Source organism: Epinephelus lanceolatus, chromosome 7 (genome assembly GCF_041903045.1).
Source record: "Epinephelus lanceolatus isolate andai-2023 chromosome 7, ASM4190304v1, whole genome shotgun sequence".
NCBI classification, from domain to species: Eukaryota; Metazoa; Chordata; class Actinopteri; order Perciformes; family Serranidae; genus Epinephelus; species Epinephelus lanceolatus.
Genome location: NC_135740.1, coordinates 9,235,819 through 9,257,010, shown reverse-complemented (window position 1 = coordinate 9,257,010; position 21,192 = coordinate 9,235,819). Strand labels below are relative to the sequence as shown.

The following is a 21,192-nucleotide window of genomic DNA, read 5'->3' as shown; positions in this document are numbered from 1 at the left end:
TTTCCCATTGTCCAATCAGATGATTTGAGAGGCGGGCCTTCTGTGGTGGTCATGACAAGTTTACAGTTGGTAAACAATGGAGGAGAAACTGGAGGTAGTGGTTGCAGGATACCCAGAGCTATACAACTTTACAAACCACAGTTACTATCTCAATAGAAAACAGCAGGCTTGGAAACATATAAGCACAGTACTTGAAACGACCATCATGGAGGCGAAGCTCCTGGACCAGCTGGTGGTGCTAACCGTGATCCACCCTCTTTTTTAAGGTCTCATGTACCCACACACATCTCTGTTTCAAAAAATTCTGATAAACCCAGTGTACACCACCAGCCCAGCACCAAATTTCAGGCAAAATTCAGCAGCTAGCTAATGAACATAGTGAAGCATTTGGCAGCAGTTGTCTAACTTCAGTATAAACTTGGCATGTATGTTGTTATGGCTACAACTTATTTAATCTATTTAATCAAGCTATTATCACCAGCTGTAAATGTCACAAGGGCTGGTACTGTTTGACCTCGTGAGACTCATTTTTGAGTACTTAAGCTTATGTTTTGTAGGACACAGTTACAAAACTTTACAAGTGTCTAGTTCAGATCACAATAAAGGCCGTGATCAAAGATGGGTTTGGTCCGAGCAGGTGCCATTGCCCCTCCCCTCAGGCTACACCCCTGGCAGACATTCGCTTTAAGTGGCAGATTGCTGTATCGTGGTTGTAGTTGTTCGCAACCTGGTGTCTAGTTTAATCTAAAAAGTGTCAGGAAAATGGTGAAAATTGCCCCTCACGATCATCTAGAACACAGGATGAGGTATTCAAATAGCTTGTTTTGTCTGGCCGGCAGTCCAAATCCCAAAGGTATTGAGTTTGCATTCACATAAAGAGAGAAAAAAACAGTAAATCCTCACATTTGAGAAACTGGAACCCAAGAACATTTAACATTTTTGCTTGGTGAGTGACAATAACAATTCATTTATTATTTAAAATGTTTCATTTGCTAGTGATGACACGGCATTCCTTTTGAATATGCCCGTACTATCAATGGCAGCGATTGAATTGTAGTTTTCTGTAGTCTGGATGGTAAAAGATGTGGCAAGATACTTTTTGGTTTTATTCAGCTACCTAATATGATAATAGCACACTGACTGAGTTCATGCCCCTTAATCATATACAGTGTTACTGTTTTTAATGGCCTCTTTATAAGAGAAAGTGCAGGTCCTGTTATTTTAAATCTGTGTACTACATGCTGTAATTTTGAAGGCTTGGCAGATTCCTCATCCAGTGTGAGTGATTTTCTGGCATTATGCACCCATAACATGAACTCCCTATTACAGTAAAACTAGTTCATTGTCATCAAAAACATCGGTCTTTGCTCTATTGCTCAATCAAACCTGTGCATCATTGCCTTTTCCTCTGTCTGGCAGCTGAACGCCAACTTACCCCGTCTAATTGGTTTGACCGAGTTTTCTGTGAGAGGAACTGACTGAATGTGTTTACATTTTCTTGATTTTGAAGCTTTGTGTTTGTTCTCTTATCTTAACTTTCACTCTCAACTCTGACATAATAATCAATACAAATTACACCACAGAAAAAGCCTCCCTGTTGCAACATCAACGAACAAAAAGTGTAACTAATTAAACTATTTTTTTCTATCTGGAAAGAAAAATACAGAATACACACGCCGTTTAGATTTATGTGACTGATTTAATTGAATTTCCTGAGTGTCTTGACATCCCTGCTGCACTAAAGACAGACAGATTCAGGATGGAAAATCCCAGGATCTGGATTCCTGGAATTAATCTCCAGCAAAGCCGTAGCAACACTGAATGTATTGGTGGAAACACTGATTAACACATAAATTAAAATGGTGGAAATCCTCTGTCAACACCACTTCACCCTGAGAGGGTCCTTCCTGATGGTTTATTGGCACTGTCATGTGTAGACATTTATGTAGTGTGTGTGTGTGTGTGTGTGTGTGTGTGTGTGTGTGTGTGTGTGTGTGTGTGTGTGGAGGAATTTCTCAGTCCCAGCATGCCAAAACTGATCTTAGTGACCGTGTGTATGTGTATTATGCTGTTGAAATGGAGCTGCTGAGCCCTGGAACTGATACAGACTGACTCTGTCTTTGTTTACACTGACACACACACACACACACGCTCTAGTGACTTGGACAGCTTTGATCAATTTCAACATGTTTGGAATGAATCACTCAGACAACATTCAGTCTGGGCATGTTGGAATTGAGAAATTCATTCCACTATCGCCACTCCTCTGTGAATGGCCTGATGATTAATGTGATTTGGATGTTTTTGTCACTTTCAAGCCAATTTTTCATGCAGTGGGTTCAACACTGAGATGATACTTTGGGTGACAAAGCATTTTCCCAGGAAATAAATCTTTAAACTTTCACTTAAAACCTCACTAATCCTCTAACTATTGAAACATGTAAAGACGTGCGCTGTCATGGATGGTGCTTTACCAGGTCTGTGTATTTTTAACTTAAATGATCCTACATTTAAGTAAACTGGCCAGTTGGCTAAAACTGACTCCTTTTCATGATTGTGTGTGTGTGTGTCTGAGAGGTTTTAGCAGCAGGGAATCTCAGGATCAACCCTTATGTCACCTCGCAGCCACACACTCAGAGCTGTAGTGGCTATAGGTAGATAAGCTGTCTACTTATAGTGATTAACTGCGACAGGCTGTTGCACGACCGCTTGGCCCCCTACTGAGACGGATAGAATGATTAACACGAGGCCGTTTTTATAGCGTAACTCACAGTAAGGCATGGCAAAATCAGAAGGATGGTTTTGATTCCACTTTTATTTAGCATCCATGTTTGCAGATCGTGGTGGCACATACTGTACATATTTTTTTTGGTGTATTTAAAAGGATAGTTTTGGAGTGGGGTTGTATGAGACACTTATCTATAATCAGTGTATTACCTACGGTAGATGTTGGATGGTGTTTCCCCGTTTGGAGAAGCAGGCAGGAGTACTGCCACAAAAGCTAAGCAATGTGCTGCTGTGGACAGGGTCAGCAATAAAATGTATTTTAGCCACCTAAAAAAGTCCCACATAGAACGATCAATATTAGTTTAAGTGTCGGCTATATTAAGAGTAATTTCATCTCATTACCTTTCTGTCAGACAGTGATTTCTACTAGGAAACTGAAGCCTTTATATCGCTCTCTTCAAAGCCAGACTCAGTTGAGAAAAACACTGATTTAACATCACTGAAAACAGGAGCTGCTGGTCTACCACTGCATTTATCAGATAGGTTGTTTGTGTTATTATGTGACTTTTGTGTTTAAAGTGGTTAGTTTGGATTCACCAAAGTCACACAATAATACAAACTAACTAACTATGACTGTTTTTGTCAACGGAGTCTGGTGGCTTTGAAGAGAGCATAGATGTCGAACTGAAGTGGCTCTGCACAGGAACAGGCTATCTGACAGAAATATAAAGTGGTAAAAAATACTCTCAGTAACACTTAAACTGTGGTAGATTTTTTTAGGTGGAACTTTTGTAGGTGGCTAAAATATATTTTGCAGCTGCCCTTGTCCACGTTAGTGCATTACTCAGTTTCGGTTTCAGTGCTCCTGCTGTTTCCCCAAACTCAGGACGTGCTGATAGACATCTACTGTAAGTAATACAGTGACTATGGATAAGTACCTCAACCCCACTTCAAAAAAACTGAACTATCCATTTAAAATCAAACCACAGCCTTCATTATGGAGGTTCTGTCACCAGCATCAGTCAGCTAGGAAAATCAATGCTGTCATCACTAAGTGCTGTATATTGATTAATTTTGAAAATGCAAATCCATTATATGAAAGTGGAACAACACAGTGTACCAGGAAAGTCTATACTGAGTGGAGCCCAAGTACTAAGACTGGATATTAAATCCGATATGTCCCTGTATGCCTGAGGACTAGACGCAAAACTGTTATGTGGACATAAACAGTTCTATCAATAAGTTCTCAAGGTCCAACAATAAACAGCACTTAATTTGCCTCAGTTTATACTGTACTGTACGAAAATACGATCGCATGATTCAATGCCCAAAGGCGCAGACAACGCTCCCCAAGAGTCACATATATTTAGAAAGGATTAATTTTCTCCACTATAATTGCCGAATTCCGCAACAAATAGCCTATGCGGGGCTTCCCTGATTTAATTCAGCATTTTCCCACATAGTTTAATGTAAGTGCGTTTTTCTTTCGCGTTTCAGGGGGGGAACATAGGACCCTTTTTTTGGAAAAACGGGGAACTTAGGACCCTTTTTTGGAAAAATGGAGAACATAGGACCCTTTTCCGGAAAAAGGGTCCTATGTTCTCCGGTTGCAGAACATAGGGGGGAACATAAGACCTGGGGAATATAGGACCCAGGGAACATAGGGATGACCCCCAGGCCAGCCTGTAAATGCTGGGAATGCATGTTTTTTCTACACACATAAGAGACACTATTACTACTATAGATTTGATTAATTAAACTCACTATAAAATCAGTACCCCACAGCCATTAACACTATGATGTGATAGACTGGCAGATTTTAGTGAATTCCATTGATGTTTTGAGACAGTTTAGCAGCGCTAACGTTGCTCAATGCCATTAGCCTATGTTTTGACAATTCGCTTTAATGTTCTCACGTTGGGATAATGTTAAATGCAGCCTCAAGAACTACAGGTCCTTGTAGGCTGTTTTTGTACCAGGGGTTAAACAACTGTATGGATAAAGCGTTAGATCTTTTTGTTTGATTAGAAACCGCCCCAGAATTGCCATCACTTAACCCACCACACTCCATTTAAATAAACAATCAGTTTAGTGAAGAGCCAGCATATTTTTACATCTGACTGGGAGAATTCACTGTTTATTTCAACCAGCCCAGAGTTGGTGATTACTAAAACAGTGGAAAGATGAACTGAGAGTGTTTAAATTGCAGCCTGGCTACTCTCACTTAAAATTGGATCCATTTCAAAAAATGTTCCTATTAATAAAATAGAGTACAGGGTTGAAAAAATACCCTTTAACTCTTGATTTCTACATTTATTTGATGTGTAGAAAGCCACACAGTAACTCTTCAGAATGGTAGTGAATGCTGTGTGTCTCCCCTCAGCGTTGAAGGATGCAGTCTTTTTGTGGGCGTTCCCATAAATGTCAACTGCATCTATCCGTCAGGGAGAGATTAATATTGGGGTTTTTTTTGGCATATACAGTATTGTTAATTAGGTGCACAATATGACGGGGACCGGGTACTTTTCATTTCATCTTGTCTTCAACGTTATCCAATCAGTGCATCTATTTAAACCCAGTTATTCATCAGAGAAATAAAGTCTTGCTGTTGGTCATTTTACAGAAGATACAGTTTTGTGGATAACTAAACAGTGGAGAGACAAAGAGAATAAGGACATGAGGGGCAGTCTCTTGTTCACACTTGCCTCCTCCCTCACTCCACCCTCTTTATCCTCTTCCCTCCTCCAGCCCTCCCTCTGCTGCATTACCAGCCGTGGTGACCAGGAGGAGAGGAGTGAGGCATGCAGCAGCCACTCAGTCAGTCATTTAGTCAATTGTTTTCTCTCTAGCTCATTGTACCACTCCATGAGTTTGTTCTGTGAGACGCGATTCTTCGTGAAAAGCATTTTTCTTATTTTTTAAAGACATTCCTGATTCATTTGAAAAGGACATTCTTGTTTTTCAAACTTTCTTCCCATAATTCAGTGCTTCCTGTGTGATATTCTGATCCTGTTATAATCCTTTGGCTGCCGTTGTATGTGAGTACTGGAGTGGTTAGGATTGGCTTGCTGTTGTGGCTCTGCTGCCAAAGTTTGGAGAAGGGAGCTCTGTACGAAATTTGACTGTAGTGGAGCTCAAAGGGGGGAGGAACCTCAGAGGATGGTTTGACCTGGAAGAGGGAGCGATCTTCTCTTGTGGAGTGGCATCTTCTCTGCTGCAAAGATCGAAGTTGTCGGTTTTCAGGAAGAAAAGGAAGTCTGATGTGGGACAACTGCACAGGGCGTTGGATGATTTGACTTGGACAAACCAGGAAAAAACATTTATTCTGCAAACAGGGAGAAAGTGTTTAATTTTAGGAAAGAATCTTTGCTTCGCTTCAGTTGTTCATCATGGCTGGGATGTATGGATGCTTCAAGAGCAGGAAGTAAGTCTCTTTTGTTATAATGCCATTGCATTTTAATCACATATATTAGCTGTAAATGATAATGATGAAATGATATTGTGATGCTCAATGCCGTTGTACCACCCAACTCACTGAATCACGATGTATTACAAAATCAACCATAAAATATCTCCTGAGATTGCAAAATCTTGTTTGACATAACACCTGCCAACATAACATTACTCATCTCAACTCATGTACAATATCGTGTGTCATTGGGTGTGGGCGACAGTTGGCTCTTTAAAGGGATTTGTCATTTTCAATACATATATCTTAATGGGCTGCTTATAATACTAAACGACAAAGCATGTGTCAACAGTCACAAACTCTGCTACTGGATTTTTTTCACAAGTGGCCAAACATGCTGACCACAAAGCAATCCAACTGCTGACAGAAAAATCTTTTCTCGCTGTGCGTGGATTTTAATTATCATGTTGGGTTTTTTCCCCAGAGTTGACACTGTCTTTTGTTGCAGCTGTCTAATCAAACTTTTGTTTCTCTTTGTTTACTGAGACAATTGATGGCTTGTAGTTGGTGCTGACAGTCAACTGTATGACTCAGAGTTGATGGACTGAAGAGCCTGATTTTACCCTGGAAGTGAATGACTAATGAGAAAATCCCAGCACCAAACGTGCTTTTGTTTTTTGGTTTTATGGAAGAGAATCAGGTGGATGATTTCCTGTAAATTGTCTCTGATGCGGTATCAGTCATACTGTTGCTCAACTGACGACTTGATAGTTAATAGCTTTGGGATGTATTAGACTCTTTCCTCATTTAAATTTGAGTGCGTGTTTTCTCTTGTAGCTGATGGTAGTGGTTTTAATGCTTTGACTGGCTATATATAGGAGTGGGCTTGGCAGTGTGATCAGACCACAGAGGGTTAGGATAATGAGTGCTTTTAGCTTTTTGACTATAGTAAAGTAGCTTTTCTTGTAGCAGAGCTGAGATGTGGTGTTTGGCACACTGATACCCCCTTCCACTTTCTTTGTCTTTGGCCTTTCAGACTCATGACGTGACAACAATACAAGCTTTTATGGCCCACTCAGCAGAGTCGACTTAGACAAACATTTTGTTTGTGTGTGTGACACAGAGAGAGAGTGAATGAGGAGTGGGGATGAGCTGCGAGACAGCTACACACAGATTCAGCTAAAGAACCACGATTGTGTTCTCCTGGAATAGATTCATACTGAAACGAAGATTAACTTGAATTGCCTCTTACTACAAACTGTCAGTATGCAGATAAACTCAAGACTGATTGTGCCGTTTAAACTGAATTCATGAAGACGCATTTTCAACACAGGAAGCAGAGTACATCATATGCTTGGCATGTAGGTGGTTTAAGTCCTTAGCACACTGTTGAAAAAGACAAAAAAAAAAAAAAAAAAAAAAAGGCATTTTTGCTAGCCTGTCACAACTTGTGATCTCAGAGCTATCAGGAAATGTTCACTTACAAAGTCGTGAGAACCACAACACTTTGTTCAAGTTGACTTGCACAATAAACACAGTCCCACATGAAAGCAGCATAAATCTTGTTCAAGCATGTTCAAATCTACAGTTTACTAAAACATCCACTGCCTAGTGATCTAACCTCTTAAGCAGGGTAAAGCAGCCCTGTCGAGCTTAAGATTTCACAACTTGCTGTATTGATGTGGGGATCTAGTGAGAGCAATACACAGTATATGTACAGTTTGGAGGATCAGTGTGTCCCCTTGGATATTTCCAGTAGCGGTGCTGAAGTGTGTGAGTTTTATTTTGCACCGTCAAAAGATATTTAGCACCTCCACTGACACAAGAGGGGCTTTAGGCATGTATTTACATGGTTGTAGATGCCAGATTAAGTTTAAGATTTTGAGGCTTATCAAAATGTACACTTAAATTAAACATGCAGTACAAATGACACTGAATCAAATTAAATCATGTCAGCTTAAAAGTATGCCAAAAAATGATCCTCTTTGGCATTTGAAAAATAGCTCAATTTGACACATACACAGATATTTTTTGAAACCGTTATCTTTCCCCTTTCTTTTAAAGAGTAATTCTGTCCTCATTCTACAAAGTATCTCTGTCCATACTAAAACCCCAAAACGTCTCCAAGCTCTCTCCAGCTTCAGCTGTCTTCAGAAGTTCCTATCGTCACAAAGGTAGCAAAGTGTACAGGTTAGCATTAACTGTTTTCAAAACATGTACTCAACATCACATTCTGTACCGTATGTGCTCCGCCCCCTCAAGGGCTTTGCTATTGGTTTATCCCTCCGAAGCACCGCCTTGGCACCATGAAAAAGATCTTTTTTACTCACTGCCCAATCAGAAGGTAGTGGGCAACTAGCACCCTTCCCCTATATAAACCCCTCACCCCCACGGCTCGACTCCTTTGGAGTCTCGGCCACACGGGATTGGGGCCAGCTGGGCTTGTAGTTAGAGGACTACGTACATACTAATCAAACTGGAGTTACAGCCAGGTAACTACATTTCTATTTTGTATGTGCTCCGACCTCTAACAGGCTTCGCTATTGGTTAGAGAGCTAAGCACATACTCATAGAACTGGAATTACAGCCAGGTAACTAATATTTATCGTTGATTCCCATTCAGTATAAGGATGAAGGAGCTTACTCAAATATGCGAGTGAGTCTCTGGACATGCAAAAGTTTTCCTTCCAATCCTCATCAACAACAATCCCACTCTTTAAAGTGTCCCACTATCTGCAGGTTTTGATTGGGTCTGATCCACAACCGTAATTTATGGTGGACTTTAAACTGTGGATGCTTAGGTGGAGCAAAAACAGCTGGTTCAGCAAATACCTCCATTTATCCATGAAGTGATGTAGCAATGCTAGGTTACGGTGTAAAGTAATTATTAGACCAAGCAGTGCTAACAAAATATTAGCAAACCAGTTGAATGCTGCTGCTGTTGTTTCTAGTGTTACACAAAGCAACAATGGGCATGCATTAATTGAGGACATTGTTTCCCAAACACTCTAATTTTTTTAAGTCCACACAGACAGGACAAGGTTACCAGAGTTTTAAACAATCTACACCTTAGAAGGTGTTTTAGTGACCTAAACTCAGTTTGTCTGTGGACGAGAGGCCTTAACATAAAGGAAAATATCTGTTTACAAAAATATCTGTGTACATGTGGACAGGGCCTAAAGCTGTGCGATAAGGAAAGTCGCATGCAGTGGGCCCATTAATGTTGAGACGCATACATACAGGCAGATATTCTCCCCTGCAGATAAAATAACAATCACTTGATTGATTAATAGGCGTGGGGCCAGTAGGATAAACATGGGTGTATTTTATTTAGCCTTTCCAAAATCAAAAAAATCAAGCAAAAGTGTAAGGAAATGGTGAAGCAGTGTGTCTTCTGTTTTATGTATCAAAACTACTAGTGTGCCCTGCCTGGCTATAGTGTACTTAGTTACAGTCATAACACTAATGTAGCGTTACTTAAGTGGCTGTATAAAGAGACCTGGATACAACGTTGGGGGCAGGACCCCGTTCATTCCTATGAAAGTTACTCAGTGGCGCATGAAACCAAAATTACTCAGTTGATCGGCGCTGCTTCCGCATTGTTTGGCTAATAGAGTAAAAGTACTAGAGACTTCTGCTGGCCGGGCCAGCTACTTTGGTTTAGCACTCTGTTAACTTGAATGGGAATAAAATGACTTAATCTTGTAGCTCTTCCAGACTTTCCAAACGTTATTGAACTGAATGGATCAAATCCTGATAGTGGAAGGAGTCATTTTGCAGGGGCTCTGATGCTCAGAAGATTTATCAACTGATTTAGAGACATCTCTTTTACAATGTAAGTCTGTGGGAAGCCTTTTGGGACCAATGGCATCATGTGATGGACTTCGTAAATTGCACTACTACTGTTTGGCAACTGTAAAAATTGGCTTCAAAGCCTGCTGCACTTCCGGAGGGCCTGGTTACCTCTGAGTCTTCAGTCAACTTGCCATTAGCTTAATTTCCTAGCTTCCTACAGCTGATTAAGTCTGCCAGCGACAGTTTCAGCCGACAAAATTGACAGTTGCTAAAAATGAGAAGCCTACTTTTTTTTTTAAAAAAAAAAAAGATATTTTTTGGGCCATTTTGCCTTTAATGGACAGGACAGCTAAGCATGAAGGGGGGAGAGAGAGAGGGGATGACATGCAGCAAAGGGCCACAGGCTGGATTCGAACCCGGGCCACTGCAGCAACAGCCTTGTACATGGGGCGCCTGCTCTACCACTGAGCAAACGACGCACCAAGAAGCCTACTTTTAATCAGAAACCAACTGTTTAAAAGATTATTAGGATATTTGAGTGGTCCCTGTAAACTGTAAATGTGCTGCACAAGTATGGAAAGCAGGTATAACAAAGGTACAAGGCTTTGCAAAGACTGTTAGCCACAACCCATGATGTTACAAGCTTGAATATTTCAGTCCATAGACAGCGCAGCAAAAGCTGTTTTTGCCCTTTAGACAAAGTCTTGATTTAGTTTTTGCAAAAAATGCACAGGTTTAGATTTAGCCCACCACTGGTATAGAGCTCCAGAGTGTCAGTAGATGAGTCTTAAAGCTGAGGACAAGTGTGTTTTCTCACTTCCTCACCAGGCCCTATCTTTCCCAGTGTTTCCCTGGTCCAACAGCCATTATGTAACCACAGTAAGCCGAGTTTGTTGAGCAGGAATGGTGATGCAGCTGTAAATGAATGTAGACTGTGCAGAGTGACTGATGAGTGTTTGGTCAGTTTCTGTCTTGAGTCCATGTAAGGCTTGTTGCTAAGAGCACAGCCCCATTTCAAACAGGAGGAGATGGAGCGGAGAATGTGGCAGAGACAGGAGAGCTGGAAGACGAGAGAAACCCCAAACCCAAAAGAATGGTTTATAAATTGTAAACAACCCTCGGGAGTAAAAGACATTTTAGAGTTATTTGGACAGTAATGTTATTTTCAAAAATCATTTTAAATCTAAAGCTGGCTGAGAATTTTCAGGTGGTGTGACACTGTTCCAGAGTTCATCTGTCCAGTTTAGAAATGGAGAAGCAGAAACAAAGTTGTTATATTTGAAAAAAAATAAATTCTGGAAAACACTTACTGGTAAATCCCAGTGAGTCATAGTTTTCAAGCACTAAGAATAAAAGAATACTTTGCAACACAGTCATGCTGTTACTGACAGTATTCAGGGGGTTTGCCAAGCTGGCTGGTAGATTTGTGATATGCCAGGTTCCTTTGGCATATCTGGCACTCAACTTTTTGGAGGTCATCTTTGTACATTTTGAAACTATTCCAGATGCTTGGCTTATTCAACAACTTACTAGCGAATTTGTAAGCCTATCACAGGAGGTCAGACTGGGGGTCACAAAAGTTGGCCTATCACTAAGTGTAAATGTCTTTGTCTGAGTATAACTAATAATTAATGTTGATGCATAATGAATTATGTTGGATAACTATTTCTTGATTTATAGGCTATTTGGGATATATGGTGTAACAGTTTAGAAAAACGGAGCATTTGAATACTGATTTGGACATTGATTACCAGGGTAGCGATCAAAGATTTGACGCATTCAGGTCAGCCCTAGAAATCAGTCAAAATGCTATTTAAAGGTAAATTTGTATGCAGCACTCAAAAGCTTTAACCACATGCCTGCTACCGTCTTAGCCTGACAGCTTTGGCTAGCTACATGACGCATATTGCAGTGGAAAAAAAGGCAGCTAGTAACGCTAATGATTGTAGTCAAGACTATACAAAAAGCCTAACCCCGTAATGAAGGTTTTTTTTTTTTATTATTGTGCCAGTAATGCAGCAACTCTGTGTGCGAAGAGCTACAGTGTTTGCGTAGGTGGACTTACCAACTGTTTCCAATGTGGAGTGGAGCTCTCATGTTTAGGCATGCAGTGGTATACTGGTTTTATGTTATACCATAGTATGAAAACTGACAGTCATCATACAGTATAAATTTGTGTATCTACAGTATTGGGGGAAAAAAGCAACTGGATGGAGAATCTTGAGGTTTCAATTATAAAAGAAAACTCTGTGAGAAAATCTTAAACCGTTGCAACCCTACTTATAGTACGATAAACAGAGTAATAGAGAGAGCTGGGAAGGGGCTGAGCAAAACAAAATGCTGCAAATTTTTTTTAAACTATTTTTAATAATAGGCTTATATTGGTATTCCGATGGGCCAACACAAATAAATCACTATATGGGAAACACTGAATATTTATTTATAATTTCTTCATTATATTATATTATTACTGTCATTTAAAAAAAAAAAAAAGTTTAAAAAAGGAATATTTAAAAAAAAAAAAAGAATATTCCCCTTTGAAAGAATATTCAAATCTCAAAGTTAAAACAACAACAACAACAACAACAACGAATACCTACCCAACTGACAGAACTTTGAGTATTTGGGTCCAGCCCTTCGTATAACTGATGATGACATTGTCGTGGAAACGTTTCTACTGGCAGATTGTTGATGGAAACATTTCAACACTACATACATTTTTTTTTACTCTTTTTGGTACCAGGGACACTTTTATGCGGGTCAGCTGAACTTTTATTCCAAGGTTGATTAAGAGTATCTATTCCTCCAAAACTGTAAAGCAGTATTATTTATTCTGACCCCTGCAGTTATTATTGCACTTGGGAGGTCTTGGACACTAACAGTTAATACTAACACTACTGAGTACTGTTTCTTTCTCAAATCTTTATTGCATTTTTAAGCATGGGAAAGTCAAAGTAACAGTGACATTTTTCAGAGCTCAGGAGTGAAATATAATGAATAATTTCCTTCGTAGTCACCGTATCCTGCTGACTATGCAGGCGTTGAATGGTTGAATGGGTCAAGAGGAAATACCGCGGTTTTAAAGGCCATGTTCCCAGTTAGGTATGTGCAGTTGGACGACAGAGAGAGGAAAAGACAAAGAAAGACAGAGGAGGGATGGTGAGATTATGTGACTGGAGGCAAAAAAAAGAATAAGAGACAGAATAAGAGGGGAGGAGGGAACAAAGAAATGTTGGTGTGGAGCTGTGTTATCTGGCCACATTCTTTATATATTTCTCATATCCTTTTATGGCCCTTTGGCTCAAATTGTGCTCCTTCAAGTAATGGAGATGGGTCAGACAATAACAAGAGTCATGTAAAAGCTCTCTAACATCTGGAGAGAGAGTAATGCGAGGGTGAAAGATGTTTATCCTGTGAGGATGCTGCCTTTTTTACGTGCTGTTCCCATGGATGTAGTAGAGAACTAGATAAGGGACCACTTCTCAGCCTTGCTTCCAATTTTTTCCAGTGGCCACTTGCGGTATTGCAATAAAAATTGCTGTGCAGCCCATAACGCATTTTCCCAATAGACCCCCATTGTACAAGAAACATCTGTAAAACTGTTGACAGGTAACCTCCAGGTATAAACAAAGTCACTTATTACTCTTTGTGTTGTATATTTTAAAGCCATGGGGGTTTAATCTTTGAAAAACCTTTCCAAAGCACAGAAAAGTTATTATGTCACAGCTGTGTGTGAGCATGGCGCTTTTAAGTAGGCTATTTATGTTGTGTCTTGGTAATGAGGAGGCTTCCTAGGTTAATTTGTAAAGACATTAACTCTTCGTGAGAGATTTTTTTTCACTACATTACAGGCTTCTTATAGAATCAGTGGCCTCAACCCCACCAACCCTATCCTCACCAGAAGATGCTTTCAAAATGTGATCATAGTGATCATATTTTGTTTTTTTAATGTAATCTGGCAACTTATTTACAGTCAAAGTAAAAAAAAAATCCAGTTTGAATCAATTAATTTTCACTGTGAATAAGAAAATGGTTGATGGGTCACCGAGCACTGTGTAGGCCATAAGTTGAGTATCACTGTTCACCTTTCATTACCATCAATAGGCCATCATCATCAGAATGATAGATTCAGTAAGAACTATAGCGTACCTCATGAAAAATATTTGCCTTCTTGCCAAGAGTTAAATGACGTTATTTATGACAACTTCAGTGTCTCTTCATGGAATATGTAGTTAGAGCCAACATGCCGTTAGCTTAGCTTAGCTCAAAGACTGTGCTGACGAGCCAGTAAATAGTTCCCCCAATTAACTCTCTGTAACACCATTGATTTTACATTTTGGTTTCTGTAAACAAAAAAGATGTAATGGAAAATCAACGAATCCTTGGGTGTACTGTGGGCAAAGCCACAGAGCTAAGCTACCGTCTTGTTGCCTCTAGCTTCATATGTAGCGTATAGACATAAGAGTGGGTTCAATGTTCACATCTAACTCTTGGCAAGAAAGCAAACAAGTGCATTTCCCAAAATGTCAAGCTATTCTCTTGAGTAGAAATCTCAAGTCCTTGACTTAGACAAAGATGCCACATTAGCATCTGAGGTACACAGCAGCTAATATTACCTGATCAGCTCAGGATGATGCTCTCATTCTGGATCTTTTTGTTTTTGATCAAAACAAGACAGAGTTGGGGCGTTGGAAGGGCAGGCAAGGCTGTTGCTGCAGCAGCTCGGGTTCGAATCCAGCCTGTGGCCCTTTGCTCCATGTCACCCCCCCCTCTCTCTTCCCCCCTTCATGCTTACCTGTCCTGTCCATTAAAGGCAAAATGCCCCAAAAAAGTTCACTCGGCTGTAGAAAATAGGCAGCACTCCCCCTTTGAGTATAATATTTTACTGTTAATAATTTAAGGTAAAGGTATATTTGCTGTCTTCTGAAAGTTGCTTGTCTTAGTTTGCAAATATCCACTCACTGTATTAGAAAATGGAATTAAATGCTGTCTTTTAAAAGTTGATGTGCTTGGTTGGTGACTCACCTTTGTACACTCATATCAGATTACAATATGTGCCATACACAAAGCAAAATAACAAACAAACAAACAACATTTGATTATTTTCAGTCACAGATGTAGGCTATGCAGAGGAAGTCCAGATGTGCCCTCAGTCCTGAAATAGATCTTGGTTTGCCAGTTGTTGCTGAAACTCATTCCAGCTGTTTGTAAGAACGCTTTGGTCCATCTCCGATTTGACGGAATAATTGTGCCTCGTTTAAAACAAAGCGACTGGCAAATGAGGGAATTTTAAGCAGAACTTTAAAGGTTTGTCAAAGTGGATGCCATCAGTGGGCTTATCATGATTCATAGCATGAATAACTAGGGATCAGAGGTGAGATCCAGCCCAGGTCATTGGTCTGATATGAGTCTAAAATGTCATAATTTTCTATAATATACCTGTGTTATTCCAGCATGTAAACAGAATCTCAGGTTGTTTTAAACATATGAAAATGTTAAAATGTACACCTCCCTATAGTGCTTATGGCACATACTTTATGTTGTGTACACACTTTGAAGTTGGCATGCACACTGCTTATGTCTGTATATACAACATGTCTGTCTAAAGCTAAATCTGTACTCGGTGGCTCATCCCAGCCAAGTTTATCATTTCAGCTGACTGGAAAAATCCTTCTCCTCCCTCGCAAATCGTTCTTTTCTGCATCTCTCTCTTTCTCGCTCTGTGGAAATTGAAGGCTTGCGGCTCATCATAGACCCACTAACATCATATTACCATGGCCAATTCATCTGCACTGCCTCGGCTCAGCCTCTCATCTCCTCTCCCTCTGCTGGGACTCAAGTTAAGGGCTTGTTTTTGTGCCTCAAACACAGGGATAGATTCTTGAGTTCTCTGGCCAAGAACCTAAAAATAGGTCTTTGACTGGTTTTTATAGGTTTCCCACAAGGATTCCTTGCAGTGATATATTGATGGTGATCCTTGCTACTGATATACCAGACTGAATATTGTGGCCAGAGTTTGAACAGTCCAGATTAGTTTGTCCCACACAGGGAAACATCAGAGTGATCATCTCCTCAAACATCCTTATCTTTTTAGATTTTTTATGCCTACTTGCTGGCGACAGCCGTGACCTGAGGCATTATGGTTTTAGGTTGCTGGTCGGTCAGTCCGTCTGTTTGTTTCATTCTTATGAATTTAATATCTCAGGAATGCCTTGAGGGGATGTTTTCAAATTTGACACAAACATTCTCTTGGACTCAATGATGGACTGATCAGACTTTTGCAGTCAAAGGTGAAACCTCATGTCAGTCTCATTCTTGTCAATTCAAATAACTCAGAGATGCTTGGAGGGAATTTCATTACATCTGGCACAATGGTCCACTTGGACTCACAGATGAACAAATTACAGTTTGGTGGTCAAAGGTCAAGGTCACTGTGACCTCATGTCCATCCCCTATTTGTAAGCATGGTATCTCAAGAATGACCAAAGGAAATTTCTTTGGCACAAATGTCCACTTGGCCTCAAGGACAAACTTATTAATTTTTTGTGTTTAAAGGTCAAAGGTTAAGATCACTGTAACCTCAACAAACATGTTTTTGGTAATTGTGACAAAATAATTCACATAGGCAAAAAATCCCTTTCCCGGGCCATTATTCAATGACATAACTCAGAAACAGAATGGGAGGAATCTGGTCAGATACTGAATTGGTGACACTAATCATGGGTATCCACCTTGAAACTGTGCTGACTGTGTAAGATCTTCTGTGCTGCTGAGTTGAATATGTCTTTGAAGCATCCATGTTTTGTAATATGTAGCTTCTTTGCAGGAACATCCATATTTAAAGCGGTATCTACTGTTAGGGCTACAACTTTGTGTTCTATCGTGCACCTCTGGCAGTCCATTGCAAGCTCATTGGTTTTGCTGATTTTGAGCTCCATGTAATTGTTGTTACACCATGTCTATCAGTCCTCTGTACTCGTCTGAAAAAATAGTATCCAAATCAGTGGTTCTCAACCTTTTTCGTGTCTGGGACCTCTAAATGTATACACACGAGGTCACAGACCCTCATTTGTTATGATTTTGCTTCAGTATAGACCATCTGAAAAGATAATGGGTTTTTAGACATGACTAAGACCAGAATTCTGTAGTTGTTAATTGCGGTTGAGGAGTGAAACCTATGATCAGAATAGTCACTCTTATGACTTCTACTCACATTTGGCTACCTTCAGTGAAATGAAAAAATGTGAAATGAATAGTACGCATAATACTGGCGATCCCCTAGAACTCTCTCAGAGACACCTGGGTTTCAGTGGACCCCTGGTTGAAAACCACTGCTCTAAGCGAAGACAACGTGTTTCGCACTGTAAACTGCAACATCACTGGTTGGCAGGGGCATACAACCATGAGGCGGTAATTCTAGTTTGTGTGTGCTGTTCTCAAGACATAATGCATGAAAATTTAGAAGTAATTTTTGAGTAAAACACTTAATAATACTTAATAGTGCTAGATTCTGTAAAGCACTTAAACCCCACACTGACAGCATGTACAGTATATTAGTAGCCCTACTTCAGGGGCTGGATTGTAGGACAGAAAACAGAATTTCATTCATAAACAATGTTCGCTGTAACTGATCTCACATGACTGAGGTTTAGCTCTGCTTTTACTTTGTGCAGCCACACAGCTAAGGGGTTTGTTCTGCTAGAGCCTAATGGAAAATCGTTACTGTAATCAGGTTATCTAAGGGAAAAAGAATTACAAGCTTTCTTGACCTAGTTGCAGCTATAGCCAGTGAAATTCTGCAGCAGTAGATGTCAGATTACTTATAATGGTGTTTTATTCAACAGTGTCAAAATATCTCAGTTAAAATCGTGTACACAGTACATTTGTTCTTGTCTAAGCTCTGCCTCTGCTGCTGATTCATTGTAAGTCTCTTGCTCTGTGGTCTCTAATTGCTGTAGTAATGTAATCAGGTCCATATTAGCAGAGTTTAGTGCTGGTGGTAGAGAAGGATTAGGACTGGAGCAGAGTGGATTTGTGTTGTAGACGCTCAAAGTCCAATATAGGACCTACTATATGTTACAAGATTATTTCTTTTAGATAGAGAAGATATGCTTGTATACAGAGGAATCATTTTAGAAACATGAATGGGTTTATTAATCGTATTAAAAGCTTATTTTTTGAATCATGAATCTGTACCACTGGGGGATCTTCAGTTCGTCACAGTCAGACATCACATCAGACATCCGCATGTTGGTGCTGACAAGAGCCAATTAGTCAGCATCATAAGCCCGTGGCTCTCTGAGTCTAGTGACTGGTTCCATTGAGGGATTAAGGCTGAACTAGATTGGATTTGCTTTACGTCAGAAGGACAGAAACCTTTTGGGTAAAGTTATAGTCATCTACAATGAAAGAGCTCAGAATTTCTACCCATCATTCAATTTTTATTTTCGGCCCTGCTAATCACTGATTCCTAGATGAGGGTTGTTTTCACTGAGTAGACCTGGACACTGTTCAGTCCAGTCATGGTGGATTTGGACTCTGTTCTGTCTACATCAACTGGACGGTGGTGTGAATGGTGTGGCACTGAGGTGTGTGTCTTAACTTGTTATTGTGTATATAAGCCTAATTTCAGCACTGATATAAAGTCATGGACAAATATGGACATGTCTATCTTCACTGAGTGTGTGAGTGTGCGTGCTCACTGTGTGTGGGCGTTAATGAGGTTATTTCATGTGTCTAATAAAGGCAGACCCCCTACTGATCCGAATACCTCTACTCTAATCCATTGTTATGTAATGAGTCCAATATGCACTCTTTTTCTCTCTCATGCACAGACACACACCTCTGAGCTTCCAAATAAAGATAATAATGTGCCTGAGAGTGTCTACACTGCTTGCAATGCAATGCTGCAGAAGTATCTCAAGTAAAAGCAACTGAATAAACAGCTGCCAGAAAAATGTTGTGTATGCAAAGTGGACAAAAAAACTGTATAATGTGCCCTGAGAGAAAACAATTGTTACAATAGCCACAAAAATAAGTGATTATTAATTAGGCTCCAAGTTTGCTGTTGAGGTTTTGCATTTTGGAAAAAAAGCTCATATCTACAAAATTATGTCACTTGCTCTTGTATATGAGAATATAAAGTAAAGAGGGAGCTCCAGCTTGTTAAATGTTTAGCTGGTCTGTGAAATATAGAACCAGTGTTATGAGAAAAGACTCTTTGCATGTTTTATAAGGTTTCCACACCTTCTCTTACATGTTACACCATTAAATTATGTTTTATTTCTTGATTTAGTTTCTGCATTATATTTGGTTAACACAGCTGTAAAATGTGTAATATGGACTATAAGACTGTCACTAACACCCTTTTCAGACACAGGATATGTAGTTTTTATAGACTGATCTTCAACTGATTTTATCGCCTTTGTGCACAAGAGATGAAGACTGAGATGTTAGGAGCAGACAGCCTTACAAAACGCACATTTAAACTCTTTCTGTGGGTGTTCTACCTTTTGCTGCTGCAGCCTTGATGTTAACCTGACGGCATTTAATTTAGACTTGTGCCATGCAGTAAGTGACATTGAAATGTTACTAGGGCAGACTTAGTGGGTTTGCCATTGTGACTCTTACATAAGTGTGACTAGGATGCCTATTCAAACATAAGACCAACATGTGAAATTGCCATCGGATTCACGTAAAGGGGTGCAGGTCTGAAAAGGGCTTTTCTTTCTTTCTTTTCTTTTTCTACTTACTGTACATGCTAGGGTGCATCGTGTGTGCTGTGGAGCTTTGTAACATACTAGGTTGTAGTCGGAGCCTGTTGCCACTGGATGGACCACTGGATGTGTTGTCGTATATAGTGCAGGTTGCAACCTCAGTTGTAGCTGCATTGTAATCAGGATTGGAATTGTTTGTGTTGAAATATGATCATTCTTAATTTTGTGGTTGTCACTACCTGGCAAAGTCTCACTCAATATAGAGCACAACAAGCACTGACTACAACCTCAGACAGAGGCTGGTCTGTCTCTTGATCTTTTTCTAGACTCTTTGTGTCCATGGTGACGACATGAGTGATAGACAATAAAATATGGAAATATGGCCTGGAGCTCAAGCAACAGCCTTGGAGAGTGAAACTCCTCCAGATTACATCGTTTGCATCATTCGGCAGAGTCTCGCCAGGGAGGGGTGATATCTCGGCAGTGGTTAGATGGAGAGAAGTTTACCACAGTTCATTTACACATACTACCCACATTGTTATGATACAAAGCTGGTTTAAAATTGGTGAAGCATCCCTTTAGGGTCTTGTCAACAACAGATTAACCAAATCTGATTCAAAAAACCCATTGACTTCAAGACAAAGGAACCAGGAATGCTAAAATGCTAACTCACTGCCAGATTTTAGGACTCATTCCTGCAGCACTCTATTCAGAAACCAGTTTGTCCCCTTACATTTAAATGTTGATAGAAAAAATATCTCCCAAAAGTGCCATAGTTTATGGGGAGGTTCATCGGAAAATATGACCACTGCACCATAATTATTTATACTTGATCCATCTTCTCTTCTCTACCTGAGTTTATTGTTGCTAAGCCAATTTCAAGCCTTGTTTACTTGATTGTGTGAGTGAGAGAATACTTTTACTAAGGGCTTCTAACTATCTTTGGTTGACGATCACGCCGCTGCTTTACACAGGCAGGCCTCTGTGTTTACTGTAAGTCTGTTTTCTCTTTTGTCCCTCTCTTCTCCTTAATATTCGTCTGTTTATCTAACTGACTCTTCTTTCCTCTCATGCTGCTCTTTCCCACAACCCCTCTCTTTGACCCCATCCCTCCCTCTGTCTTGTGTTTGTCCCCGTCTCCTCTGTTTTCTCACTGTCTTCCTTCACTCTTGCCTTTTTTCACTCCCCCGTGCTCTTTATTTATTTTCTTTACTCATCCTCTCATCTATAATTCTCTTCCCCTGTCTGTTTGTTTCTCTCTTGTCAAATCTATCTTTTGGCCTGTCTTGCTGTTTTCCTCCTCCCTCTCCTCCCTGCGTCATCCTTCCATCCTTCTCATAGATGAAGCGGAGGATGTCACCATGGGGAGCCAGCTTTGGAAGTGGGCGCAGGTCAGTCATTTTGACCCCTGACCCTCTGACCTTAAACTTGATACTTAGCCATGAAACCGTCCTTCGACTTGACTTAAGGACTATGCATTGTGGAAAATATGCTTTTTCGCTTTCTTGCTGAGAATTAGATGACAAAATTGAGATCACATTCATA

General features: G+C 40.1%; 1 protein-coding gene across 3 annotated transcripts in view; it reads left to right on the top strand.

The window, feature by feature from the left end:
• LOC117260927 (uncharacterized) overlaps positions 1–21,192 on the top strand; it is a 70,079-nt gene that overhangs the window by 8,406 nt on the left and 40,481 nt on the right. The window contains exon 1 of one of the 3 annotated variants that reach the window (XM_033633059.2): positions 5,967–6,151. The exons of 1 other annotated variant lie outside the window; for it this stretch is intronic. In XM_033633059.2, coding sequence (XP_033488950.2) covers positions 6,117–6,151 — 35 coding nt within the window. In that variant the 5' untranslated portion in view covers positions 5,967–6,116. Of the gene's footprint in view, positions 1–5,966; positions 6,152–20,973; positions 21,039–21,192 lie in introns of those variants that run through there. One more of the 3 variants, XM_033633058.2, reaches the window with a different exon arrangement.